The sequence below is a fragment of the Podarcis vaucheri genome (genome assembly GCF_965113315.1).
Source record: "Podarcis vaucheri genome assembly, chromosome: 17".
In the NCBI taxonomy this organism is placed as follows: Eukaryota; Metazoa; Chordata; class Lepidosauria; order Squamata; family Lacertidae; genus Podarcis; species Podarcis vaucheri.
In genome coordinates, this window is record NC_138755.1 from 4,741,110 (window position 1) to 4,764,250 (window position 23,141).

The window sequence follows — 23,141 nt, forward strand, 5'->3', positions numbered from 1 at the left end:
CCTTAATCATTTGGTTGCCCAATTCTAGATGTAAGAGTAATCTGGTTGCCACATCTATCACCCTGTTGATCACCAGGATTGATTTGGCTGATCAGACTGGCAAGGAATGTGTCTGCCATCCCCACACTCCATGGAAGAGAATGACCATCCCACACAGAGCGAGAACACCCTCTTCTGCACTTTTCCCAGCTATGCCATATTCGTTTTAGAGAGATGGCACCCAAAACTGTACGCAGTGTTCCAAATGGGACCACACTATAGAACTGTACAGGGACATTACAATACTGACCATTTCATTTTCAGTTCCTTTTTCAATAGCCTCCAGCACTAATTCCAGATCACAAAATGAATAAATGAAATAATAGCGGTTCTGATCCTTGTGGGACCCAACTGCTCACTTTCTTTAACTTTTAACATGGCCTTGGCCATTGGAAAAGCCCCAGCACCCAGGAGATCATCTGAAAGCCCAAGTTGCCCCAACTTTGTGCAAAACAGTTGTAGCCCTGGAGAAGGGAAGGAAAGGGGTCTGACAAAACTTTGCTAAGTAAAGTATCTTTCTCTGCTGAAAAACAAATGTTTAGCCATCATAAAAGAAAACTGGTCCAGGCAACTGTCTCTAGCTTCTGTTGGCCTCCCTCTAGACACAACAAGGCTGCGTAAGGTACACAGTGTGGGACAGCGAAAAACTTCAACAGAAAGGCTGCCTGCACTTGTTCCACTGACTGGGTAAACCCTGACATCCAGACTGAAATTCCATAGAGCAGTTTGGCTCTAACTTTAGCATTAAAAACCTTGAGGGCAGAAGGGATGTGTTGGTTACCTCTTGTTGCAAAAAAGTGCGATATGACCTGCATAAACAGCTGGCTGGCATTTACCGCCCTTGCGCAGTGCGAGGAACACCGGAGCCTGTGATGGAAAGTGATCCCCAAACAGTTGAATCTGAATACCTGCTGTATATGTTTCCCACCAAAAACCCAACTATATATCTTACGAGAATTGTCGAAGACCATTATTTTGCTTTTATTGAAGTTCATGCTCATTTTCATTCTAGACAAATAGTAGATACAGGCATTTAGCAAACGCTTTGAGCCAATTCTAGTTCATGAGAGCACAATCATATCATCTGCATATAGAAGAATGGTAATTCTTGATACATTTAGTTTACGGCTGTGAGCATCCACCAGTTTTAGTAATGGGGCGAGTTCATTTAAGCACAGTGGACCAACACCAGCTGATGGCATGGCTCCTCAAATCAACATTTCACACTGGACTTCAAGCATCTGGCAATGTGTGCCTCCCCATTCTTCCTCCAGATTCTGGGTCCTTGGTTTCCAAATGAGATGGAAAAGTTGCTCCTATCAGAAAAGAGGACTTGGGACCACTGAGCAACAGACCAGTTCTTTTTTTTTCTTTAGCCCAGGCAAGATGCTTCTGACGTTGTTTCTTGTTCAGGAGCAGCTTGACAAGAAGAATACGACATGTGAAGCCCATCTGCAGGATCCATCTGTGTTTGGTGGCTCTTGATGCACTAACTCCAGCCTCAGTCCACTCCTTGTGAAAGTCCCCAGCATGTTTGAATGGTCTTTTCCTGATAATCCTCTCCAGGCTGTGGTCATCCCTGCTGCTTGTGCAACTTTTTCTTCAACACTTTTCCCTTCCGCATAACTTTCCATTAATGTGCTTTGATACAGCACTTTGGGAACATCCAACTTCTTCTGCAATTACTGTTTGAGGCTTTTCCCTCCTTATGAAGGGTCTCAATGATGGCTTTCTGCACAACTGTCAGGTCAGCAGCCTTCCCCATGATTGTGCTTCCTACTGAACCAGATTGAGAGACCATTTAAAGGCTCAGGAACCCATTGCAGGTGTTATGGATTGAATAGCTGCTGCACCTTTTCACAATATTCAAATTTTCTATGATTGTTAATTTGGGGTTTTTATCAGCTGTATCCCATAATATCACAATTCTAACAAATAAAGGTTTGACATATCTCACTTTGTATGTCATGAGTCTATCTCATATATTAGTTTCACCTTTTAAGTTGAATTACTGAAATAAATTAACTTTTCCACGATAATCTAATTTTCCAAGTTTCACCTGTATGTATTTTGTTCCCTATGGCAAGGAGTGCTAGGATGGGAAGCATCCATGTAACCCACCTTGTCTTAGACACACACCAGTGATGCGTCAGAGGAGCACTTTGCGCTTCACTTAGTTCTTAAGGGAGAGAGAGAGAGAAAAAAGAGAGAGAGAGAGAGAGAGAGAGAGAGAGAGAGAGAGAGAGATTGCATTGGAAGTAAGCAAGGACACCGCAGGGGCTTGAACCCCGTCCTGGAAACCAGGAGCGCCAACCACCAGCGTCTTTTGCTTTTTTTTGGTCAATGCAACAAGGTGAAAAGCAAAACCTGAGGGAACACTCTGAATACAGAATGTTCTCTCAGGAAAAAAGAAAACCCTTAAGAATTATGAAGTTGCAGACAGAACACAATCAGGTTCGATCCCTTGCCATTAGCAAAGGGTATTCACCTAGATGTGTTTAAGTCACAGAGTGCCACGTTGACTGCCATTAATTTGCAGGGCAGAACAGAGAGACTGGTTCCAGTCTTCAAACTCTGCCTTTATGCTCACCTTTTTGTCTGTCCCTCCGAAGTGTGAATTCATGGGCCTGGAAGTTCCTTCTGCTGGTCTGTGAAAAGCAATCTGGACTCATTAGTTTGTCCCCGGCCCTTTCCCGCCAATTCCAGAGAAATGTTTTTGGAACACAGCTCTTCTTACTGACCTGACTTCTGCAGGAAGAGCTGGCTTCACCTGAGTGTGGTGGGCTCTTGGACAGAACTGTGAAGAGATCAAGCGGGGGGGAATGGAGAAGCCAGCACAAAAGGATTGGACTGAAAAAGATCACTGAATTGTGGAATGTGAAGTTCACTTGCCGTTAAGTTCCCTGAAGGCTTCAAAATTCTATTTCTTGTGTCACTGAGATGCACCTGGAAGAGACTAGGGTCTTCAGCAGCCCTCCCCTCCAGACACAGGAGCAAAAACAGCAGGTTACCTAAAGCAGCGCAGTCAAGACGCAGATGCCTCTCAATCCTGCACTGCAGATGTTCACTTGATGGATCAAGAGCTCTGAAACTGCCTCTTACTTGTCAATGGAGCAGATCTGCTTCCGGCACAGGTAGCTCTGGAAAAGAGCTGGAATGAAACAAGGATGGCTGCCCCACCCAAAGATGTACCTTATTGTGTGGTGATGGCACAGGAAGGGGCCTCCCCTGCAGTGGTGTCCCGACAAGAGAAGTCCCTCCAGGTAGAAGCACAGAGAGCGACAGCATTCGGCTTTCGAGATCGCAGCTCTTCTGAAAAAGGGATTGAATAACCAACATTGCTCAATACAAGCTCTTTGGAATATTTAGTTTGCATATTGGATGTATGATTCCATTTAGAGCCTACCTTTTCTCCAACAGGCTCAGGGTGCTTGAATGGTCCCCCTCACTGCGACCTGAAAGAATCTTTGTACAAAGAGTTGCAGGCAGAACACAACAGAGATTTTCCCCTCAGCCAAGCACAAGATACTCACCTTCAGCCAGAAGACACACAACTGCATTGCTGCCATAATTAACTATAGAGCATGTAGAGATTACTTGTTAGTTATTAGTGCCACCTCTGATAATTGAAATCTTTTATTAACAGAAGCTATGATTGCAGTTGAAGATAAGCAAGTGAGAGGTTACAGGCAATAAGCAGTTCACTACAGCAGGTTTTAAAATATATTACCTTTGGAACAGAAGTACTGGTGAGGATCCTGATTTTTGTATTTGTTGGAAACCCAGCAACTATCAACCCTATTGTGCAAGTTTTCACAAAAAAGCCAGTAATACCATTTGGGTCAAATTAATTTTCGAATAGTCTCAGCATTTATGGATCATGTTCCCTGCATTCAACAGACATACATGTACCCTAGGCAAAGAAAATTGGGAGCTACATGCCTCCTTTATCTACAGGATTGAAGGGTACAGACCTCTATTCCAAAATGTTTCACAAATGTGGGTTAATATGATTTTGTGTGGCCCCGCTCTGGTCATTAGTGGAACAATCAGCCACCCCCTTAGGTATGAGTAAAAATGGCCAGAGAGCAGGGATTCATAAGATTTCAAATATTTTCTCAGTCATTTCAGCCTTACCATTAGCAGACAATTTATTCTGCCCTTTATGTACAGGAAAAAATGGTCACGGCTCATCCTTCCTAATTGTGAATATGTTTGTGCTTAAACGTTTGCTGAACTTTTTTTGCTTAGAAATGGCTGGCAAAATGGTGAAAACCTCTACTCACTCCAGTGCCTCTACCAGGCCGCCTCTGCCATTGCCATCAGTAGATTCACCCTCAAAATGCCTTATTTGCTTTTTCACACTGAAATCAGCAAGGCAACTGTTACAAAAGAAGCAGTTTGATGCATCAGCTTCTAAAGTGGGTATTCTAAATACCTAAATACCCCTGGGAACAGAATTACTGGCGAGGATCCAAAATGCTGGCATGTTTGGAACCTTCTGGTTTTATACTCTTCGGAAGGAACAAAAACTCAACAATATTTTGGTGACCCTCTTCTGAAGTAAATACAATTTGTTTGGCTTCAGATACCCAATGCCACAACTTTCAAGCCTGCTGCTCAAGAGGGTTTGTTATTCTACTCCTTGGAAACCACATTATACATAAAATGAAGTTCTTCCCATTAGCGAAGGAGCTTATCTATAGTCCCCAAGAAGCTATCACAAAATGGCTGCAAAGCATTTTTGTCAACAAGGCAATCTGAGCTAAAATGACATTAAACGGAACTATGTTGTCTTCTGCGCCTCTGCTTTGCCCTTTAGCACATGCACAGCTTTCTTTCCCCCTGGATCCCTCTACCCGTCTCACTTCTAAGTCTTACCTGTCTTAAAATCTTACCCATCTTGGTTTTTCCAACTTCTGGAGCGAGGTTCTGGAGCGAGCGGTTGCAGACCAGATCCAGGGGCCCTTGGAAGAAGCTGATTTTCTGGCTCCATTTCCATCAGGGTTTAGGCCTGCTTTTGGCACAGAAACGGCCTTGGTCACCCTGTACCGGGGGTCGGCAACCTGCGGCTCCAGAGCCGCATGCGGCTCTTTAAAGCCTTTGCTGCGGCTCCGGGGCGGAGGCGCGAGGGGAGGGCGCGAGGGGAGGAGGCGAGGGAAGGAGGCGAGGGGCGGGCGCGAGGGAAGGAGGCGAGGGGCGGGGGCGAGGGGCGAGCGCGAGGGAAGGAGGCGAGGGGCGAGGAGGCGAGGGGCGGGCGGGCGCGAGGGAAGGAGGCGAGGGGTGGGGGCGAGGGGCGGGCGCGAGGGAAGGAGGCGAGGGGCGGGTGCGAGGGAAGGAGGCGAGGGGCGGGGGCGAGGAGGCGAGGGGCGGGCGCGAGGGAAGGAGGCGAGGGGCGACCGCGAGGGGAGGGCACGAGGGAAGGAGGCGAGGGGCGGGGGCGAGGGGAGGGCGCGAGGGGAGGCGGCGGAGGAGTTAGTTGCCTGAAGCCACTGTTCAAAACTGGTCACTGTTTTGAAGGGGAGTGAAGAACACACACTCAAAAAAAGGTAACTTGTTAATTTAATGTTTATTATGTTTACTGATTTGTGCTTTGTGGCTGTTTGAGGTGGGGGTTTTTTCTTGGGAGGCTGGGCGGCGCGAAGAGAGGGAGGCTTGTGGTAGCGTCGGGGCTTGTCTCTAGCAAAGTAAGTCCTCGCTATTTGGTCACATGCGCAGCATTGTGGCTTCGGAGCTCCAACACTTGCTTCGCCGGCTGCTTTCAAAAGCGTCGGAATCAGCTGTGCTGTTGCTGGGTAACCGGATCGTCCCAGCAGCCATCTTATCTGCCCATGTGGTCTTCTGAGGCGGCCGCCATCTTACTATAGGAAATTCCACGTGGGAGTTAGTTGCCTGAAGCCCCTTTTTAAACTTAAGCAGGGGAAAGTTTTTGGGGAACGTTATGCAACAGCTTATTGCTGGTCTTTGTTGTCCCGCCTTTGTAAGCAGGCTGCATTGAAAGGGGGCATATACACTGGTCACTGTTTTGAAGGGGAGTGAAGAACACACACTCAAAAAAAGGTAACTTGTTAATTTAATGTTTATTTCTATGAGGAGGAGTAATTCTGAGGGGTCAAACAAAGAAATAATAAAAAGTGTCAAAAAAGGTATTTTTATAATGACGAATGCCTCATTATTATATATTATTAACATCAGGCACTGATTATGATTTATGGTACACTGGGGCCCTGATTAATTTTCTATGGCATTTTGGGGCATTGGTTATTGGGCATAGCAAGTTGCGGTCGCGTGGAATTTGTGCTTTGTGACCGTTTGAAGTGGGTTTTTTTTTCTTGGGAGGCTGGGCGGCGCGAAGTGAGGGATTATTTTTATAATGACGAGGCTGACATTGGGCCCTCATTATTAATTATTATTTACATCAGGCACTGATTATGATTTATGGTTCACTGGGGCCCTGGTTAATTTTCTTTGGCATTTTGTGGCATTGATTATGCAGTCGCGGTCGCGTGGAATTCCACGTGGAGTTAGTTGCCTAAAGCCCCTTTTTAAGCGAAGCCCCTTTTTAAACTTAAGCAGGGGAAAGTTTGGTGAAAGTTTGGTGAATTGCTGCCCAGGAGTGTGGTGGAGTCTCCTACTTTGGAGGTCTTTAAGCAGAGGCTTGACAACCATATCTCAGGAGTGCTCTGATGGTGTTTCCTGCTTGGCAGGGGGTTGGACTCGATGGCCCTTGTGGCCTCTTCCACATATGTATGTGAGCAGGTCTTCTCCAACATGAACTATATTAAAAACAAACACCGATCACGCCTCACAGATGACAGCTTGCAAGCCTGTGTGAAAATGAAGGTGACGTCTTACAGCCCTGATGTGCAGACACTGAGCACTGAGGTTCAGGAGCAAAAGTCCCATTAACCTGGTTACCTGGTTGTAAATTAAATATTTTAATTAGCTATTAATTTGTCCTTTTTTCTTGAGATTGACAGCTGACTGCACGATCCTGTATATATAGCATTAAGGCCAGAAACAATATATGCAGTGTTATATTTGTTTTAAATGTTGCAATGTTTTTGCGGCTCCCAGTTGTTGTTGTTTTTTCGGAAACGGGTCCAAGTGGCTCTTTTTGTCTTAAAGGTTGCAGACCCCTGCCCTGTACGATGACCTCTGTTGATAGAGAGACAAGGGAAGGCGCTCAGTGACCCCCCGTGCCTTCCATCAGCTTCGGCTGGTGGCCCAGTTGCGCCCCTCTCTGGACAGGGGTAGCCTGACTCCTGGTGTCTCTGCTCTGGGAACCCCTTCTTGGGTCGTTCTTGTTTTGATTTGGTGTAGTTGATATTTTATGTGACCTTCGGGTATAGGGCGGTATAGAAATTAAATAAATACAGTGGTGCCTCGCAAGACGAAAATAATTCGTTCCGAGAGTCTTTTCGTCTTGCGATGTTTTTCGTCTTGCGAAGCACGGTCCGTCGCAACTGCGCCTCTTCAAGCGGTTTTTTTAAAAAAGCGCAAGACGTTTTCGTCTTGCGAAGCAAGCCCATAGGGAAATTCGTCTAGCGAAGCAACGCAAAACCGCAAAACCCTTTCGTCTAGCGAGTTTTTCGTCTTGCGAGGCATTCGTCTTGCGGGGCACCACTGTAATAGCAATAATATGATAATGATAACTTTGGCAACAGAAATGCCAGCCTTCTTTTTATGAAATGGCTTCTCCAGTTGCCTTTTAAAAGAAAAGCCGTCTATTTTCTGCAATTATTCTTCATTCTGCTTGAAGCAGACTTCATCTCCACCCACCCTTTCCTCTGCTCCTTTGTACATCCAAAGACTTGTTGGTCGAAAGGGAAATAAATTTGATTTCGCCCTTCTTGTTCTTTCATGTATCTTCATTTTCCCTTGGCCTTTCTAGTCATCAGGTGTATCTTCTTTTCTTGATTCTCTTTAAAATCTTCATCTTGGTGTTTTCTTGAGTTTTCAGTTTAAATTTGGCTTGGCTAAGCTTTCTTTTAGGGGCTTTCTCAAATCCAGCATCTGTCCACAATTTACTCTCCCTGTTTTATAATGATTGCCTCTCCTAACACTTTTTAGGCAGTTACTGAATTAAGGTATCTTTCTTTCTTTCTTTCTTTCTTTCTTTCTTTCTTTCTTTCTTTCTTTCTATCTATCTACAAGCAACATTGAAAATTGCCAACTATGGAGATCACAAGTGAACATTTTTTGTCTCTCTTTTTAAAGTTGTAAAGAACAACTTCAGCTCTGACCAGTGAGAGGGTTAAAACCAGTATTACTGCCAGGGACAGTCTCACTCACTAGACTGTGGCTCGCTCCTTCCACCACCTGTCAGTCATAAGGGCACATAAAATAGTCCCTTGGCGCATTAATACAGTGGATAAACATGGGTTTGTTCTCAACATGGGATCACTGCGCATGGGGGAGAAATTAGTGCCGGCCCCACTCCCTAATAACAGGGTTGCTGGGGGGCCAACTTGAATAAAATATGGGGGCGGGCGGGCGGTAAGCCCTGCCCTACATAGTCACATGACACACCACACACAATTAAATGACAAAGGCCGTCAACAGTTTGGGGGGGTTTCAAGCCCCCTTAAATATTTTTGGGGGGCTTAAGAGGAGTTAGCTCCTAAGCCAGGGTATGTGTCATTCCTGGATCAATGTCTTTGTTTGCTTGGCTATTTGTAGAACCTGCTGTGCCTTTTAATGACATTTTGCCCATGTATCGCACTGATCTGAACATTAAAGATTTTGGTAGACGCTGCAGCCAGAGTTTGAATTCTTCTTTGAGTGACAGGCAGGAAACTCTCCTCCACAGTGTGCTTTTTTGGAGGTTCTCCTTGGGGGAGGGGCCCCAGGCCCCCAAAATGGATAGCCTATCACTTTAGGAAAATGCTTTAAGAAAATGCTAAGAAATTGTTAACGCTATCTACCTATCTATCTATCTATCTATCTATCTATCTACAAGCAACATTGAAAATTGCCAACTATGGAGATCACAAGGGAAAATTTGTTGCATCTCGTTTTAAAGTTGTAAATGACAACTTCAGCTCTAACCAGTGAGAGGGCTAAAACCAGTATTATTGCCAGGGAGAGTCAGCGGCGGAGGAAGCCGCTTGGGTGCCTGGGGTGCAAGCTGCCCATGGGGCACGGTGAGGGAGGGGCGAGGTGTCCATAGGGGGCAGGGTGAGGGAGGGGCGAGGTGTCCAAAGGGGGCAGGGTGAGGAAGGGGCGAGGTGTCCATAGGGGGCAGGGTGAGGGAGGGGCGAGGTGTCCATAGGGGGCAGGGTGAGGGAGGGGCGAGGTGTCCATAGGGGGCAGGGTGAGGGAGGGGCGAGGTGTCCATAGGGGGCAGGGTGAGGGTGGGGCGAGGTGTCCATAGGGGGCAGGGTGAGGGAGGGGCGAGGTGTCCATAGGGGGCAGGGTGAGGGAGGGGCGAGGTGTCCATAGGGGGCAGGGTGAGGGAGGGGCGAGGTGTCCATAGGGGGCAGGGTGAGGGAGGGGCGAGGTGTCCATAGGGGGCAGGGTGAGGGAGGGGCGAGGTGTCCATAGGGGGCAGGGTGAGGGAGGGGCGAGGTGTCCATAGGGGGCAGGGTGAGGGAGGGGCGAGGTGTCCATAGGGGGCAGGGTGAGGGGGGGGCGAGGTGTCCATAGGGGGCAGGGTGAGGGAGGGGCGAGGTGTCCATAGGGGGCAGGGTGAGGGAGGGGCGAGGTGTCCATAGGGGGCAGGGTGAGGGAGGGGCGAGGTGTCCATAGGGGGCAGGGTGAGGGAGGGGCGAGGTGTCCATAGGGGGCAGGGTGAGGGAGGGGCGAGGTGTCCATAGGGGGCAGGGTGAGGGAGGGGCGAGGTGTCCATAGGGGGCAGGGTGAGGGTGGGGCGAGGTGTCCATAGGGGGCAGGGTGAGGGAGGGGCGAGGTGTCCATAGGGGGCAGGGTGAGGGAGGGGCGAGGTGTCCATAGGGGGCAGGGTGAGGGAGGGGCGAGGTGTCCATAGGGGGCAGGGTGAGGGTGGGGCGAGGTGTCCATAGGGGGCAGGGTGAGGGTGGGGCGAGGTGTCCATAGGGGGCAGGGTGAGGGAGGGGCGAGGTGTCCATAGGGGGCAGGGTGAGGGAGGGGCGAGGCGTCCATAGGGGGCAGGGTGAGGGTGGGGTGAGGTGTCCATAGGGGGCAGGGTGAGGGAGGGGCGGGGTGTCCATAGGGGGCAGGGTGAGGGAGGGGCGGGGTGTCCATAGGGGGCAGGGTGAGGGAGGGGCGGGGTGTCCATAGGGGGCAATGGTGAGGGAGGGGCGAGGTGTCCATAGGGGGCAGGGTGAGGGAGGGGCGGGGTGTCCATAGGGGGCAGGGTGAGGGAGGGGCGGGGTGTCCATAGGGGGCAGGGTGAGGGAGGGGCGGGGTGTCCATAGGGGGCAGGGTGAGGGTGAGGTGTCCATAGGGGCAGGGTGAGGGAGGGGCAAGGTGTCCATAGGGGGCAGGGTGAGGGAGGGGCGGGGTGTCCATAGTGGGCAGGGTGAGGGTGGGGTGAGGTGTCCATAGGGGCAGGATGAGGGAGGGGCAGGGTGTCCATGGGGCAGGGCGAGGGTGGGGCGAGGTGTACATAGGGGGCAGGGTGAGGGTGGGGCGAGGTGTCCATAGGGAGCAGGGTGAGGGAGGGGCGAGGTGTCCATAGGGGGCAGGGTGAGGGAGGGGCGGGGTGTCCATAGGGGGCAGGGTGAGGGAGGGGCGGGGTGTCCATAGGGGGCAGGGTGAGGGAGGGGCGGGGTGTCCATAGGGGGCAGGGTGAGGGTGGGGTGAGGTGTCCATAGGGGCAGGGTGAGGGAGGGGCGAGGTGTCCATAGGGGGCAGGGTGAGGGAAGGGCGGGGTGTCCATAGGGGGCAGGGTGAGGGTGGGGTGAGGTGTCCATAGGGGGCAGGGTGAGGGAGGGGCGAGGTGTCCATAGGGGGCAGGGTGAGGGAGGGGCGGGGTGTCCATAGGGGGCAGGGTGAGGGAGGGGCGGGGTGTCCATAGGGGGCAGGGTGAGGGTGGGGTGAGGTGTCCATAGGGGCAGGGTGAGGGAGGGGCAAGGTGTCCATAGGGGGCAGGGTGAGGGTGGGGTGAGGTGTCCATAGGGGCAGGGCAAACCGTGGGGCCTCCAGAGTCTGCCTGCCTCCTCCCACTCAGTCGCCCTTCAGCTGGGGGGGGGCAGTGGGTGGACCGTTTGGGCAGCGCAGAGCCTTGGGCCCACTGCAGGCCCCGTGGTGAGTGCCGCCCGGCATTTTGTCACCCCCCTCAGTGGGGACACCCGGGACGGCCCCACACATACCGCACCCCCCTTACTCCACCCCTGGTTGCAGGTGGTGTGGCTGGGGGCCCCCCCAGTCAAGTACAGTGGTACCTTGGGTTAAGAACTTAATGCGTTCTGGAGCTCCATTCTTAACATCAAACTGTTCTTATTTTGCCAAAATGGTACACAAATGTTTTTGCACTATTTTTTCGCTACCAGGATGCGGCTTTACAAAGCATTGGACCAATGGAGAGACAAGTAACCAATTATTTTTGTTTCCTCTTCTTGGCAGGCCTATTCACACAAGTACATGGTTGGTCCTTAATGCAGGAGCCGGGAAGCTGTGACCCTCCAGACGCTGGAAGCCATTGGAAGGATGGTAAAAGTCCAGTCTGTGGTGTCCATTCACAGGTGAAACTGATTGCTGGGCGTTGCAGTGATCTGGTGATGAATATTTGTGTGTGTACCAGCCCTGAAAGCAAACTACAAAACTAAGTACATTTTTCTGCACTAGTTATTTCTGAAACGGTCTTCAAGGACCGCCCCACTTACAGCGCATGGCAGTAATCCCACCCTGGAGGTTACCAGAGCATGGATAACTGGGCAAGACGATCCTGTTTCAGGAACAGCAATGGCTGGCAAGAAGCGCTCTTGGGTCTTTTTACACAAGCACAAACCCAGGTTTCAGCAGGTGTGCCTTCAAGAGGGAGCTGCAAGCTACAAGTGTAACTTATGACAAATGCCAAACAGAAATCCAACAGGTGAAGCTTTCACCAGAATGCAAAGGTGGCAAAGTTTTGCTTGCTGTTTAAAAGTAAGAGCCCTGCCAGAAAGAAAGAAAAAAGGCAAATCTTGCTATATAAATAGGACTTCAAGGCCACGGCATCCGTTTTGGCTCCTCTTCCACTTGGCCCCCTCCTCTTCCTCACTGCCAGCTATTAGCTGCTTTCCCCCAGTGGCAAGAGAGACAGAGAGATGCTGCAATGGGGATGGGGAACCTGTGTCTCTCCAGATGCTGCAAGGACTACAACTCCCATTAGCCCTGTCCCTCGGCCATGCTGGATGGGACGGAAGGGAACTGGAGTCAGGAACACCTGGAGAAACACTCTGATTAAGATTTTACTGGTGTTTGTGTAATTGATTAATCAATATGGGGAGCTGGCTCAAATATATTTAATCAGTTAACACATGCAGGCTAAAAGTAAAGCACACTGGACAATTTATTAAAGCACCAGATTCTATGTACATTGTCTTATATCAAGGCAGTCCCAGGCTTGCCTGCTTCTCAGCACACAAAATCTATCAATGTCCAAGAGTATGTCCAGAACACAAAGCGACATCTTGGCTCTAAGGATGGCATGTTCAGCGCCTCCTCTGACATCAGTAGCCCATGGGCAAGTCCAGAGTCCAGCCAAGATTATTGGGAAGCTTCCTGTTGCAACCATCTATCAAGCCACAGGAGGCCCAAACAGGTCCATCGTTTCCACCACCAAGCAGAGATGCTCCAGGAAGGAGCTGATGGACACACGCAGAATCCGGGCTTCATCCGCTCTCCATCGACTGCAAAAAAATTATATATATATATATATATATATATATATATATATATATTGTGCAGACTGGAACATAAAATGTCAACACTTGCACTACACTTAAGAGTCCAATGAACATGCCACTCCTCCCGCCAATATCCTCATTCTATTCCAGTCCTTGTGCTTCCCTTTTACTCTTGGGCAGACACTGGGCACCTGGTCCAATACATTTGGATGCCAGAAGATATACTGTTCCACTTAATTATTATTATTATAGCACTACCTGAATGCAAAGTACAGAACAGAGAGGAAGGGAGGAATTATTCTTATTATCCTCCTCCTCCATATAGTATCATCAGCTTGTATAGCACTTTACAGAAAATACGAGAGGATAGATCTCTGCCGTGACAGGCTTACAGTTTAAAATTTGGCACAACAGAGGAAGAAAAGGGACGTGGGGGCAGGCGAAGGAGGCGATGATTTGACTGACAAGTGCTGAGGTTTAGTTAGAGGCCTGGCTGCTGTCTCTAACTAAATCTCCTGCTGGACGGCTGCGTTGACCCTGGACTTAATGAAGCACAGTGGACCAACACCAGCTGATGACATGGCTCCCCAAACCAACACAGACTGTGGAAACTTCACACTGGACTTCATTCTTCCATTCTCCCATTCTTCCTCCAGACTCTGGGTCCTTGGTTTCCAAATGAGATGCAAAAGCTGCTCTCATCAGAAGAGAGATTTGGGGAGCCATGTCATTAGCTGGTGTTGGTCCACTGCGCTTCATTAAGCCCAGGGTCAACACAGCCGTCTACCAGGAGATTTTGAAGGCTGCTATTGAAGCGTCCTGGTCTTCCATAACACCTCAGCAGTGCCACAGGCTGATAGCATTCATGCCACGCCACATTGAGGCAGTAATTGATCCAATATTGCTCTATTTGCAATCCTTGTTTTGCTGATTTCATTTAATTTTCTAATTTTCTGAGATTGTTAATTTGGGGTTTTCAACAGCTGTACGCCATAATCATCACAATTATAACAAATAAAAGCTTGTCATATCTTGCTTTGCATGTCATGAGTCTATCTCATATATTAGTTTCAACTTTTCAGTTGAATTACCGAAATAAATGAACTTTTCCATGATATTCTAATTTTCCGAGTTTCACCTGTATAGTATCCTCAGCTTGTATAGCACTTTACATAAAATTCAAGGGAACAGATCTCTGCCCTGAGAGGCTTACAGTTTAAAATTTGACACAACAGAGGAAGGAGAGGGACGTAGGAGCAGGCAAAGGAGGCGATGATTTGACTGACAAGTGCTGAGCTCTAGTTAGAGGCCTGGCTGCTGCAGTGTCCCTGCTCCAAGGGCTACATGGGAAAGGTGATGGGAGGGAGGGCTTGAAGGAAATAAGCGAGGAGGATGCACAGAGGGGTTCTGAGAAGTGGCACCAGGCATATGGGGCCCCAGGGAGGAAAAGGCAGAGTTGTTTCGGGGAACAGGAGACATCTAGATGTTAAGGAGCAAAGATCACAGGCAGAGATGTCTCAGGATACAAGAATGCTGTCCTAAGCATGGGAGAGCATGGCCACAGAGGGCTCTGAAGGCAAGAGCAAGGAGTTTGTGATGCATCCGGGAGCAGGCAGGGAGGAGCATCATGTTATGGGAGTGGTGTGAGAGATGAGTGATTTTGGCAGCTAAGTCAGCAAAGGGAGACAACAGAAGGTTGGGGTGCAGAAGTCTTCATCTCTGCTGGCAAGGGATGATGACAAGGGCATCCCACCAACTTTCATTCACTAGCAGTGGGCACAACCCCACCCCCCTTAGGGAAGGACCCCAGCTCAGTGGGAGAGCAGCCACTTTGCATGCAGATGGTCAATCCCTGGTAGAGCTAGGAGCTATGCTTGTCTGTCCCCCTGAAAAACTGCAGATGGTCCTGTGCTAAATGGATGATAGACAGATTCCTACGTCCCCAGGAAGTTGTCCTGTGTGCAGAAGCACACGGATCCGAACGCAGGTCTTGCTCAGCACACCACTTTCTTTTACTTGCACCCCACTCTTCCTCCAAGTTTTGCTCAAAACAGCCCTGCAGGGTAGGCCAGGCCAAGAAACAGACTCCTTCAAAAGGGTTCAGCTCCAAGGGCCTCCTGGCAGTTCCCTCCTGTGAGAAATGAGGTTACAGAGATCCCGGCAGAGGACCTCCTTGGTGGTGGCACCCGCCCTGTGGAACGTCCTCCCATCAGATGTCAAGAAGATAAATATACAACTTTTAAAAGACATATAAAAGCAGCCCTGTATAGGGAAGTTTTAAATGTTTTATATTTTTATATCTATTGGGAGGTGCCCAGAGTGGCTGGGGCAACCTGGTCAGATGGGCGGGGTACAAAAAATAAAACTGTTGTTGTTGTTGTTTAAACCCTGGTTCAAGTCCAACATGCCATCCATTATGGCGCCACCTTGTCTCTCATCCTCCTGCAGCTTGTGCAGGAGACCTTCCAGCAGGCTGCACCCAGGACTCAGAGCCCACCATCTGCCCCGACTGCCAACACACCTTGCCTCTTGAAGAAGGGGGCGCCTGGCCAATACTCACACATGCAAGGTGTCCTCCATCACATCCAATTCCTTGCTGATCCCTTCTTTGCGGGGCTCAGGGTCAGGGGCCAGGGAGCCCAGCGCAATCTGGGCCAATGATGACGATGGGAAAGAGATCTTCAGCTCACTGATGTTGGGGGTAGCGATAAGGAGCATAAAACGTACAATAACCCCCCCCCCACAGCCTACCTTTCCAACAAGAGACACTCTCTCTTATTCAAAGTCACCTTTGTATTCTATGTTTAATATTTCTGGGAGAGCTTCTAGTCCCTGGTTTTTGACTGTGGAACTCTGACACGGATTGGAATCCCTGCTTCTCCATGACTGTGGATGGGAGAAAACTCAAGACCAATGTTCAAATTGCAGGGTGGAGGGCAGAGGGGGCCACTTTTGTGCCGACCTCTTTCGTTTACTTTTTTAAGAGGGGGAAGCAGGGGGAAATGTGTTATAACTAGAACAGGAAGGGGCCCAGGGCACGTGGATTTCATTCAAGGCCTTCCTACCTCTTTCCCTTCACCCCACTCAGTCACCATTCTGTCCTATTTGCAGTTAGGGGTCAAAAAGCATTAAAGCGCAACTTATCCCCATTTCTCTCCTCACAAAGAATCCTGGGCACTGTAGCTTACCCCTCACAAAGCTACAAAGTGCCCATAATACTATGCGGGTGAAACCCTAGCAACCCATCACCTTGATTTCCCAGCAGCTCTAGAAATGCAACTTAGGTAAAGGTAAAGGTAAAGGGACTCCTGACCCTTAGGTCCAGTCGTGTCTGACTCTGGGGTTGCAGCGCTCATCTCGCTTTACTGGCCGAGGGAGCCGGCGTACAGCTTCTGGGTCATGTGGCCAGCATGACTAAGCCGCTTTGGCGAACCAGAACAGTGCACAGAAACACCGTTTACCTTCCCGCCAGAGTGGTACCTATTTATCTACTTGCACTTTGACGTGCTTTCGAACTGCTAGGTTGGCAGGAGCAGGGACCGAGCAACAGGAGCTCACCCCGTCGCGGGGAGTCGAACTGCCGACCTTCTGATCGGCAAGCCCTAGGCTCAGTGGTTTAACCCACAGCGCCACCCGCATCCCATTCAGAAATGCAACTTAGCACATGTGCAATTCATTCAATTGCATGTGGTGGGTCTGCGCTTAGAGTCCCTTCAGCAACACCCTGGCAAGTGACCAGGGACTCCGGCCCCCGCCCCCCCCCCAGCAAGAGTGCTCAACCTGCCGGATCCTAATCGCACTTCTCATCTGAACCTACAGCCCAGGACCCGTTTCTATTTTATTTTTACGGTGTCCATCCGGGTTTCAGTTGCAGGACTGGGCGAGGCTTTTGCACTTCTGGCACGTCAGAGGCGGGTATTTGGGCAGGAGCTGAAATCCCCTTTCGATCTGCAAGCGGGGAAACCCATTTCCAGCGCCTTTGCCCCTCCTGCCTCTTTCCTGAGAGGCGCTGCGCCTTGACGCAGAAGCGAGTCCCGCTTCCGCCAGGCAGGATGAGGCCGCACCGGGGCAGCCGGGGCCCTGATCCCCCCCCCCACGCTCTCGCCCCGCGATCCCGGCGCTGCCCTCCCCCCCCCAACCTGGTCCGGGAAACTACTGCCCCCCCCAGGAAAGGAGGCCCCGAGCAGGGATTCCCACCCCTCTTGGAAACAAGGAAGGGGGGGGGGGACCGCGATGCCTCCCTCCAAGGGACCCAGGCGTCCGAGAGTCCAGCCCGCCCCCTCCTCCTGCTGCTTCTTTTCCGCCGGATACAAGGCGAGGCCTGGCCGGGACACAGCGCTCCCTCCGGCCCCCTCCGCCGCCGCCGCTCCTTCCATCGCCGCCTCCCCCTCCTCCCCCCGGGGGCGGATCCCAGGGAGCGGCCGGCCCACGTGGGGGGATCCTTCGGAATCCACCAGCCTTAGCTGCTGCAGCGTCGGAGAAGAGGCGGCGGCGAGAAACAGGCGCTTATGAATATTAGAGGGCAAGAGACCCAATGTGTGGAGGGTTGGGGTTTGCTTTGGTTTTTAATCTATTTTGTTGGTTTTTCCGCAGAAGAGCAATAAACACAAAAGCAAAACTCGGAAGCATAGCTTGCCAATCGGCCAATCACTTTTGGTATAAAGTACAGCAATCCCGCGATTTAAGTGCATTTAATTTGCACGTATTCAGCTTTCTACGCTCACCAGTTGTTGTTGTTTAATAAAAGGGTTTGAAAGGATCTGAGGGGAAAGACTTTGGCAATCTGGCACACCATTGCACCCAATGTGTTTTGACTACACGCGAGTTTGGCTTTAGGTGCGATTCCCAGAATGCAAGCCCCAGGTAAGTCCACATAACCAGAGCCGGCCCACTGAGGAGACAGGGCAAAGCACCCGCTTCTGGCGGCGAAAAAGCAAGAGGCAGCGCTCTGCCCACCCCTTCTGCCACCTTGTGGAAGGCTCCCTCCTCTGGCTGAGCTGGGCAACGGGGGAGTCCTCCTTTTTTCTTTTTTCAATTTTTTAAAATTCAAAATTATAACAAGACACGTTATCCAAAAACATATCATCCTTGTTCCCCCCATTTTTCCTCCCCCCCTCCCACATGTGGGAAACGTTGCAAAATGCAAATTTGGCCCTCCTGAAGATCTGGGTGGATAGTTCTTCTGATGCCTGGGTATCCCTGACTTGCAGTGGCTCTGGAAGGATCTTTCTTAGCAGCCCTATCTGGAAATGCCTGGGACCCCACCTCCTGCATGCACTCTGAAATGGAGCTACAGCCCTCCCCCAACGTGCACTTACTAGGGAGTAAGTCTTCCTTCAAAGTAAACTTACTTAGGGTCAAACTGCATCCTCATGATCAGGAGAAAACAAAAGGGCCTAAACCTAGATAACCCCAATTGCAGAAATTGGACACGTCTTTGCTTAGAGTGGCCATTGACACTTGGCCAAAGGAATGGACACCATTTTGCATATGCTGTGTGTAAATGCCCGTATAAAAATATTAGTAGTTTGTATCCTACTAAGTCATAGTCACTAGAACCACTAACTTAGCTGAATATATATTACCCTGAGTATGACTGATGTGTTGGGTCACCCTATAATTCTACAGGGGAATATTATACATCTCACTGTAGTGGGGAAGACTGTGGCCTGGGTGGTTGTGCTTAGTCTGCTGCCAAGGTGCTATCTGTTGATGGGCGACTTCAGTGCCCCTGCTCTTCCTTCTGTATCTTTCAGCCAGACCTGGAATGCCTGGCCATTCAAACAGAGGACACCTTCATACAGAGAACTGTCACCTGTCCACATCTTAAGCATCTGATAGCCCTGAAAATTGACGACTGTCTTCTGTAAAATAGGACACCTGAGCATCTTATATTTGCTTTTCCTCTTCTGCTTAATGACTGAATGTCATGCCATTTCTTCTTTCATCCCAGCCTTTTCCACATTCTGAATAATCTAAATAGGATCTGTTTGTTTGTATATTTAGGTTACTTTCTAAACAAACAATGCAAAAATAAGAGACAGTCTTTTATATATATATACAGTATAGATAAAAGAAGTAAGTATTTTGTTCCCTATGGCAAGGAGTGCTAGGATGGGAAGCATCCATGTAATCCACCTTGTCTTAGACGCACACCAGTGATACATCAGAGGAGCACTTTGCGCTTCACTGAGTTCTTAAGGGGGGGGGAGAGAGAGAGAGAGAGAGAGGTTGCATTGGAAGTAAGCAGGGACACCGCAGGGGCTTGAACCCCGTCCTGGAAACCAGGAGCGCCAACCACCAGCGTCTTTTGCTTTTTTTTGGCCAATGCAACAAGGTGAAAAGCAAAACCTGAATACAGAATGTTCTCTCAGGAAAAAAGAAAACCCTTAAGAATTATGAAGTTGCAGACAGAACACAATCAAGGTTTTATCCCTTGCCATTAGCAAAGGGTATTCACCTAGATGTGTTTACGTCTTCAGGTTAACTGTCATTAATTTGCAGGGCAGAACAGAGAGACTGGTTTCAGTCTTCAAACTCTGCCTTTATGCTCACCTTTTTGTTTGTCCCTCTGAAGTGTGAATTCATGGGCCTGGAAGTTCCTTCTGCTGGTCTATGAAAAGCAATCTGGACTCATTAGTTTGTCCCCGGCCCTTTCCCACCAATTCCAGAGAAATGTTTTTGGAACACAGCTCTTCTTACTGACCTGACTTCTGCAGGAAGAGCTGGCTTCACCTGAGTGTGATGGGCTCTTGGACAGAACTGTGAAGAGATCAAGCGGGGGGGGGGGGAATTGAGAAGCCAGCCCAAAAGGATTGGACTGAAAAAGATCACTGAATTGTGGAATGTGAAGTTCACTTGCCGTTAAGTTCCCTGAAGGCTTGCAAAATTCTATTTCTTGTGTGACTGAGATGCACCTGGAAGAGACTAGGGTCTTCAGCAGCCCTCCCCTCCAGACACAGGAGCAAAAACAGCCAGTTACCTAAAGCAGCGCAATCAAGACGCAGGTGTGTCTCAATTCTGCACTGCAGATGTTCACTTGATGCATCAAGAGCTCTGACACTGCCTTTTGTCAATGGAGCAGATCTGCTTCCGGCACAGGTAGCTCTGTGAGGTCTGTAAAAAAAAAAAGAGCTGGAACAAAACAAGGATGGCCGTCCCACCAAAAGATGTACCTTATTGTGTGGTGATGGCACAGGAAAGGGCCTCCCCTGCAGTGGTGTCCCGACAAGAGAAGTCCCTCCAGGTAGAAGCACAGAGAGCGACAGCATTCGGCTTTCGAGATCGCAGCTCTTCTGAAAAAAGGGATTGAATAACCAACATTGCTCAATACAAGCTCTTTGGAATATTTAGTTTGCATATTTGATGTATGATTCCATTTAGAGCCTACCTTTTCTCCAACAGGCTCAGGGTGCTTGAATGGTCCCCCTCACTGCGACCTGAAAGAATCTTTGTACAAAGAGTTGCAGGCAGAACACAACAGAGATTTTCCCCTCAGCCAAGCACAAGATACTCACCTTCAGCCAGAAGACACACAACTTTATTGTTGCTATGATTACGATAGAGCATTTAGAGATCACTTGGTAGTTATTAGTGCCTATCGCCACCTCTGATAATTCAAAATTCTTTTTTATTAGAAGCTATGATTACAGCTGAAGGTATTTAAGTATTTTAGTATTTCATGGTAACCCAGCAACTATCAATCCTATCGTGCAAGTTTTCACCAAAAAGACAGCAATACAATTTGGGTCAAATTAAATTTCTAATAAAGTCTCAGCATTTATGGATATGTTCCCTGCATTAAGCAATCATACATGTATCCCAGGCAAAGAAAATTGGGAGCTACATGCCTCCTTTATCTACAGGATTGAAGGGTACAGACATCTATTCCAAAATATTTGACAAATGTGGGTTATCATGATTTTGTGTGGCACAGCTCTGGTCATTAGTGGAACAATCAGCCACCCCCTTATGTATGAGTGAAAATGGCCAGAGAGTCGGGATTCATAAGATTTCAAATATTTTCTCAGTCATTTCAGCCTTACCATTAGCAGACAACATTTTCTGCCCTTTATGTACAGGAAAAAATGGTCACGGCTTATCCTTCCTAATTGTGAATATGTTTGTGCTTAAACATTTGCTGGACTTTTTTTGCTTAGAAATGGCCCGCAAAATGGTGAAAACCTCTACTCACTCCAAGGCCTCTACCAGGCCGCCTCTACCAATACCATCAGTAGATTGACCCTCAAAATGCCTTATTTGCTTTTTCACACTGAAATCAGCCAGGCAACAGTTAGAGACAAAAGAAGAAGTTTGATGCATCAGCTTTTAAAATGGGTATTCTAAATCAGTATTCTACCTTAGGAACAGAATTACTGATGCGGATCCAAAATGCTGGTATGTTTGGAACCTTTTGGATTTATACACTTCGGAAGGAACAAAAACCCAACAATATTACCTCTTCTGAAGTAAATACAATTTGTTTGGCTTCAGATGCCCAATGCCACAACTTTCAAGCCTGCTGCTCAAGAGGGCTCATTATTCTACTCCTTGGAAACCACATTATAAATGAAAGGAAGTTCTTCCCATTAGCGAAGGAGCTTATCTATAGTCCCCAAGAAGCTATCACAAAATGACTGCAAAGCATTTTTGTCAACAAGGCAATCTGAGCTAAAATGACATTAAATGGAACTATGTTGTCTTCTGCGCCTCTGCTTTGCCCTTTAGCATATGCACAGCTTTCCTTCCCCGTGGATCCCCCTAGATCCCCCTACCCGTCTCACTTCTAAGTCTTACCTGTCTTAAAATCTTACCCGTCTTGGTTTTTCCAACTTCTGGAGCGAGGTTCTGGAGTGAGTGGTCGCAGACCAGATCCAGGTGCTCTTGGAAGAAGCTGGTTTTCTGGCTCCATTTCCATCAGGGTTTAGGCCTGCTTTTGGCACAGAAACGGCCTTGGACACCCTGTATGATGACCTTTGTTGATGGAGAGACAAGGGAAGGCGCTCAGTGACCCCCAGTGCCTTCCATCAGCTTCGGCTGGTGGCCCAGCTACGACTTCATCTCCACCCACCCTTTCCTCTGCTCCTTTGTACATCCAAAGACTTGTTGGTCGAAAGGGAAATAAACTTGATTTTGCCCCTCACGTTCCTTCATGTATCTTTGTTTTCCCTTGGCCTTTCTAGTCATCAGGTATATCTGCTTTTCTTGATTCTCTTTAAAATCGTCATCTTGCTGTTTTTTATGAGTTATCTATCTATCTATCTATCTATCTATCTATCTATCTATCTATCTATCTACAAGCAACATTTAAAACTGCCAACTACAGAGATCACAAGGGAAAATTTGTTGTATCCCTTTTTAAAGTTGTAAATAACAACTTCTGTGAGACTTCAGCTCTGACCCATGAGAGGGTTAAAACCAGTATTATAGCCAGGGACAGTCTCACTCACTAGACTCTGGCTCGCTCCTTCCACCACCTGCCAGTCATAAGGGCACATAAAATAGTCCCTTGGCGCATTAATACAGTGGATACCAATGGGTTTGTTTTCAACAGAGGATCACTGCGCATGGGGGAGAAATTAGTGCCGGCCCCACTCCCCAATAACAGGGTTGCTGGGGGGCCAACTCGAATAAAATATGGGGGGTGGGCGGGCGGTAAGCCCTGCGCTACATAGTCACATGACACGCCACACACAATTAAATGGTGATGGCCATCAACAGTTTGGGGGGGGGGTTCACAGCCCCCTTAAATATTTTCGTGGGGTGCAGGCTTAAGAGGAGTTAGCTCCTAAACTGGGTATGTGTCATTCCTGGATCAATGTCTTTGTTTGCTTGGCTATCTGTAGAACTTGCTGTGCCTTTTAATGACATTTTGCCCAAGTATCGCACTGATCTGAACATTAAAGATTTTGGTAGACACTGCAGCCTGAGTATGAATTCTTCTTTGAGTGACAGGCAGGAAACTCTCCTCCACAGTGTGCTTTTTGGGAGGTTCTCCTTGGGGGAGGGGCCCCAGGCCCCCAAAATGGATAGCCTATCGCTTTAAGAAAATGCTTCAAGAAAATGCTAAGAAATTTAAAGCTATCTGCGCCTCTCTCTCTCTATCTCTCTATCTACAAGCAACATTTAAAATTGTCTACTATTGAGTTCACAAGTGAAAATTTGTTGTATCTCTTTTTAAAGTTGTAAATGACAACTTCAGCTCTGACCAGAGAGAGGGCTAAAACCAGTATTACTGCCAGGGAGAGTCAGTGGCGGAGGAAGCCGCTTGGGCGCCTGGTGAGCAAGCTG

The 23,141-nt window shown here is 48.8% G+C and overlaps 1 protein-coding gene and 1 long non-coding RNA gene across 11 annotated transcripts in view; both read right to left on the reverse strand.

The window, feature by feature from the left end:
* The window catches only part of LOC309521715, a 48,459-nt gene extending 25,477 nt beyond the window's left edge, over positions 1-22,982 (reverse strand). The window contains exons 1-8 of one of the 10 annotated variants that reach the window (XR_014214762.1): positions 8,194-8,608; positions 7,807-8,161; positions 4,938-5,056; positions 3,446-4,421; positions 3,232-3,351; positions 2,781-2,985; positions 2,613-2,687; positions 1,001-2,199 (exon numbers count right to left, since the gene is read on the reverse strand). This is a non-coding gene — a long non-coding RNA (uncharacterized lncRNA). Of the gene's footprint in view, positions 1-1,000; positions 2,219-2,612; positions 2,688-2,780; positions 2,986-3,231; positions 4,422-4,937; positions 5,106-7,213; positions 7,467-7,806; positions 8,162-8,193; positions 8,609-8,966; positions 9,093-21,664; positions 21,784-21,906; positions 22,282-22,967 lie in introns of those variants that run through there. The other 9 variants (XR_014214764.1, XR_014214758.1, XR_014214760.1 and 6 more) reach the window with 9 other exon arrangements.
* On the reverse strand, positions 12,497-17,362 carry LOC309521714 (EKC/KEOPS complex subunit LAGE3-like). Its single transcript, XM_082204445.1, has 3 exons — positions 17,163-17,362; positions 15,412-15,540; positions 12,497-12,854 (listed from the first exon to the last, which is right to left on the reverse strand). Exons 1-3 carry the CDS (start codon positions 17,225-17,227, stop codon positions 12,743-12,745), a joined length of 306 nt encoding a protein of 101 aa, XP_082060571.1. The 5' UTR covers positions 17,228-17,362; the 3' UTR covers positions 12,497-12,742.
* Positions 22,983-23,141: the final 159 nt, after the last annotated feature.

Coding starts and splice junctions, on each gene's coding strand:
- LOC309521714 (XM_082204445.1), bottom strand. CDS start 17,227: ATGGAAGGAGCGGCGGCGGCGGAGGGGGCCGGAGGGAGCGCTGTGTCC. Junction 15,541..17,162: donor TCCCGGCCAGGCCTCGCCTT/GTATCCGGCGGA, acceptor CCCCAACATCAG/TGAGCTGAAGATCTCTTTCC. Junction 12,855..15,411: donor ATGGAGGACACCTTGCATGT/GTGAGTATTGGC, acceptor ATTTTTTTGCAG/TCGATGGAGAGCGGATGAAG.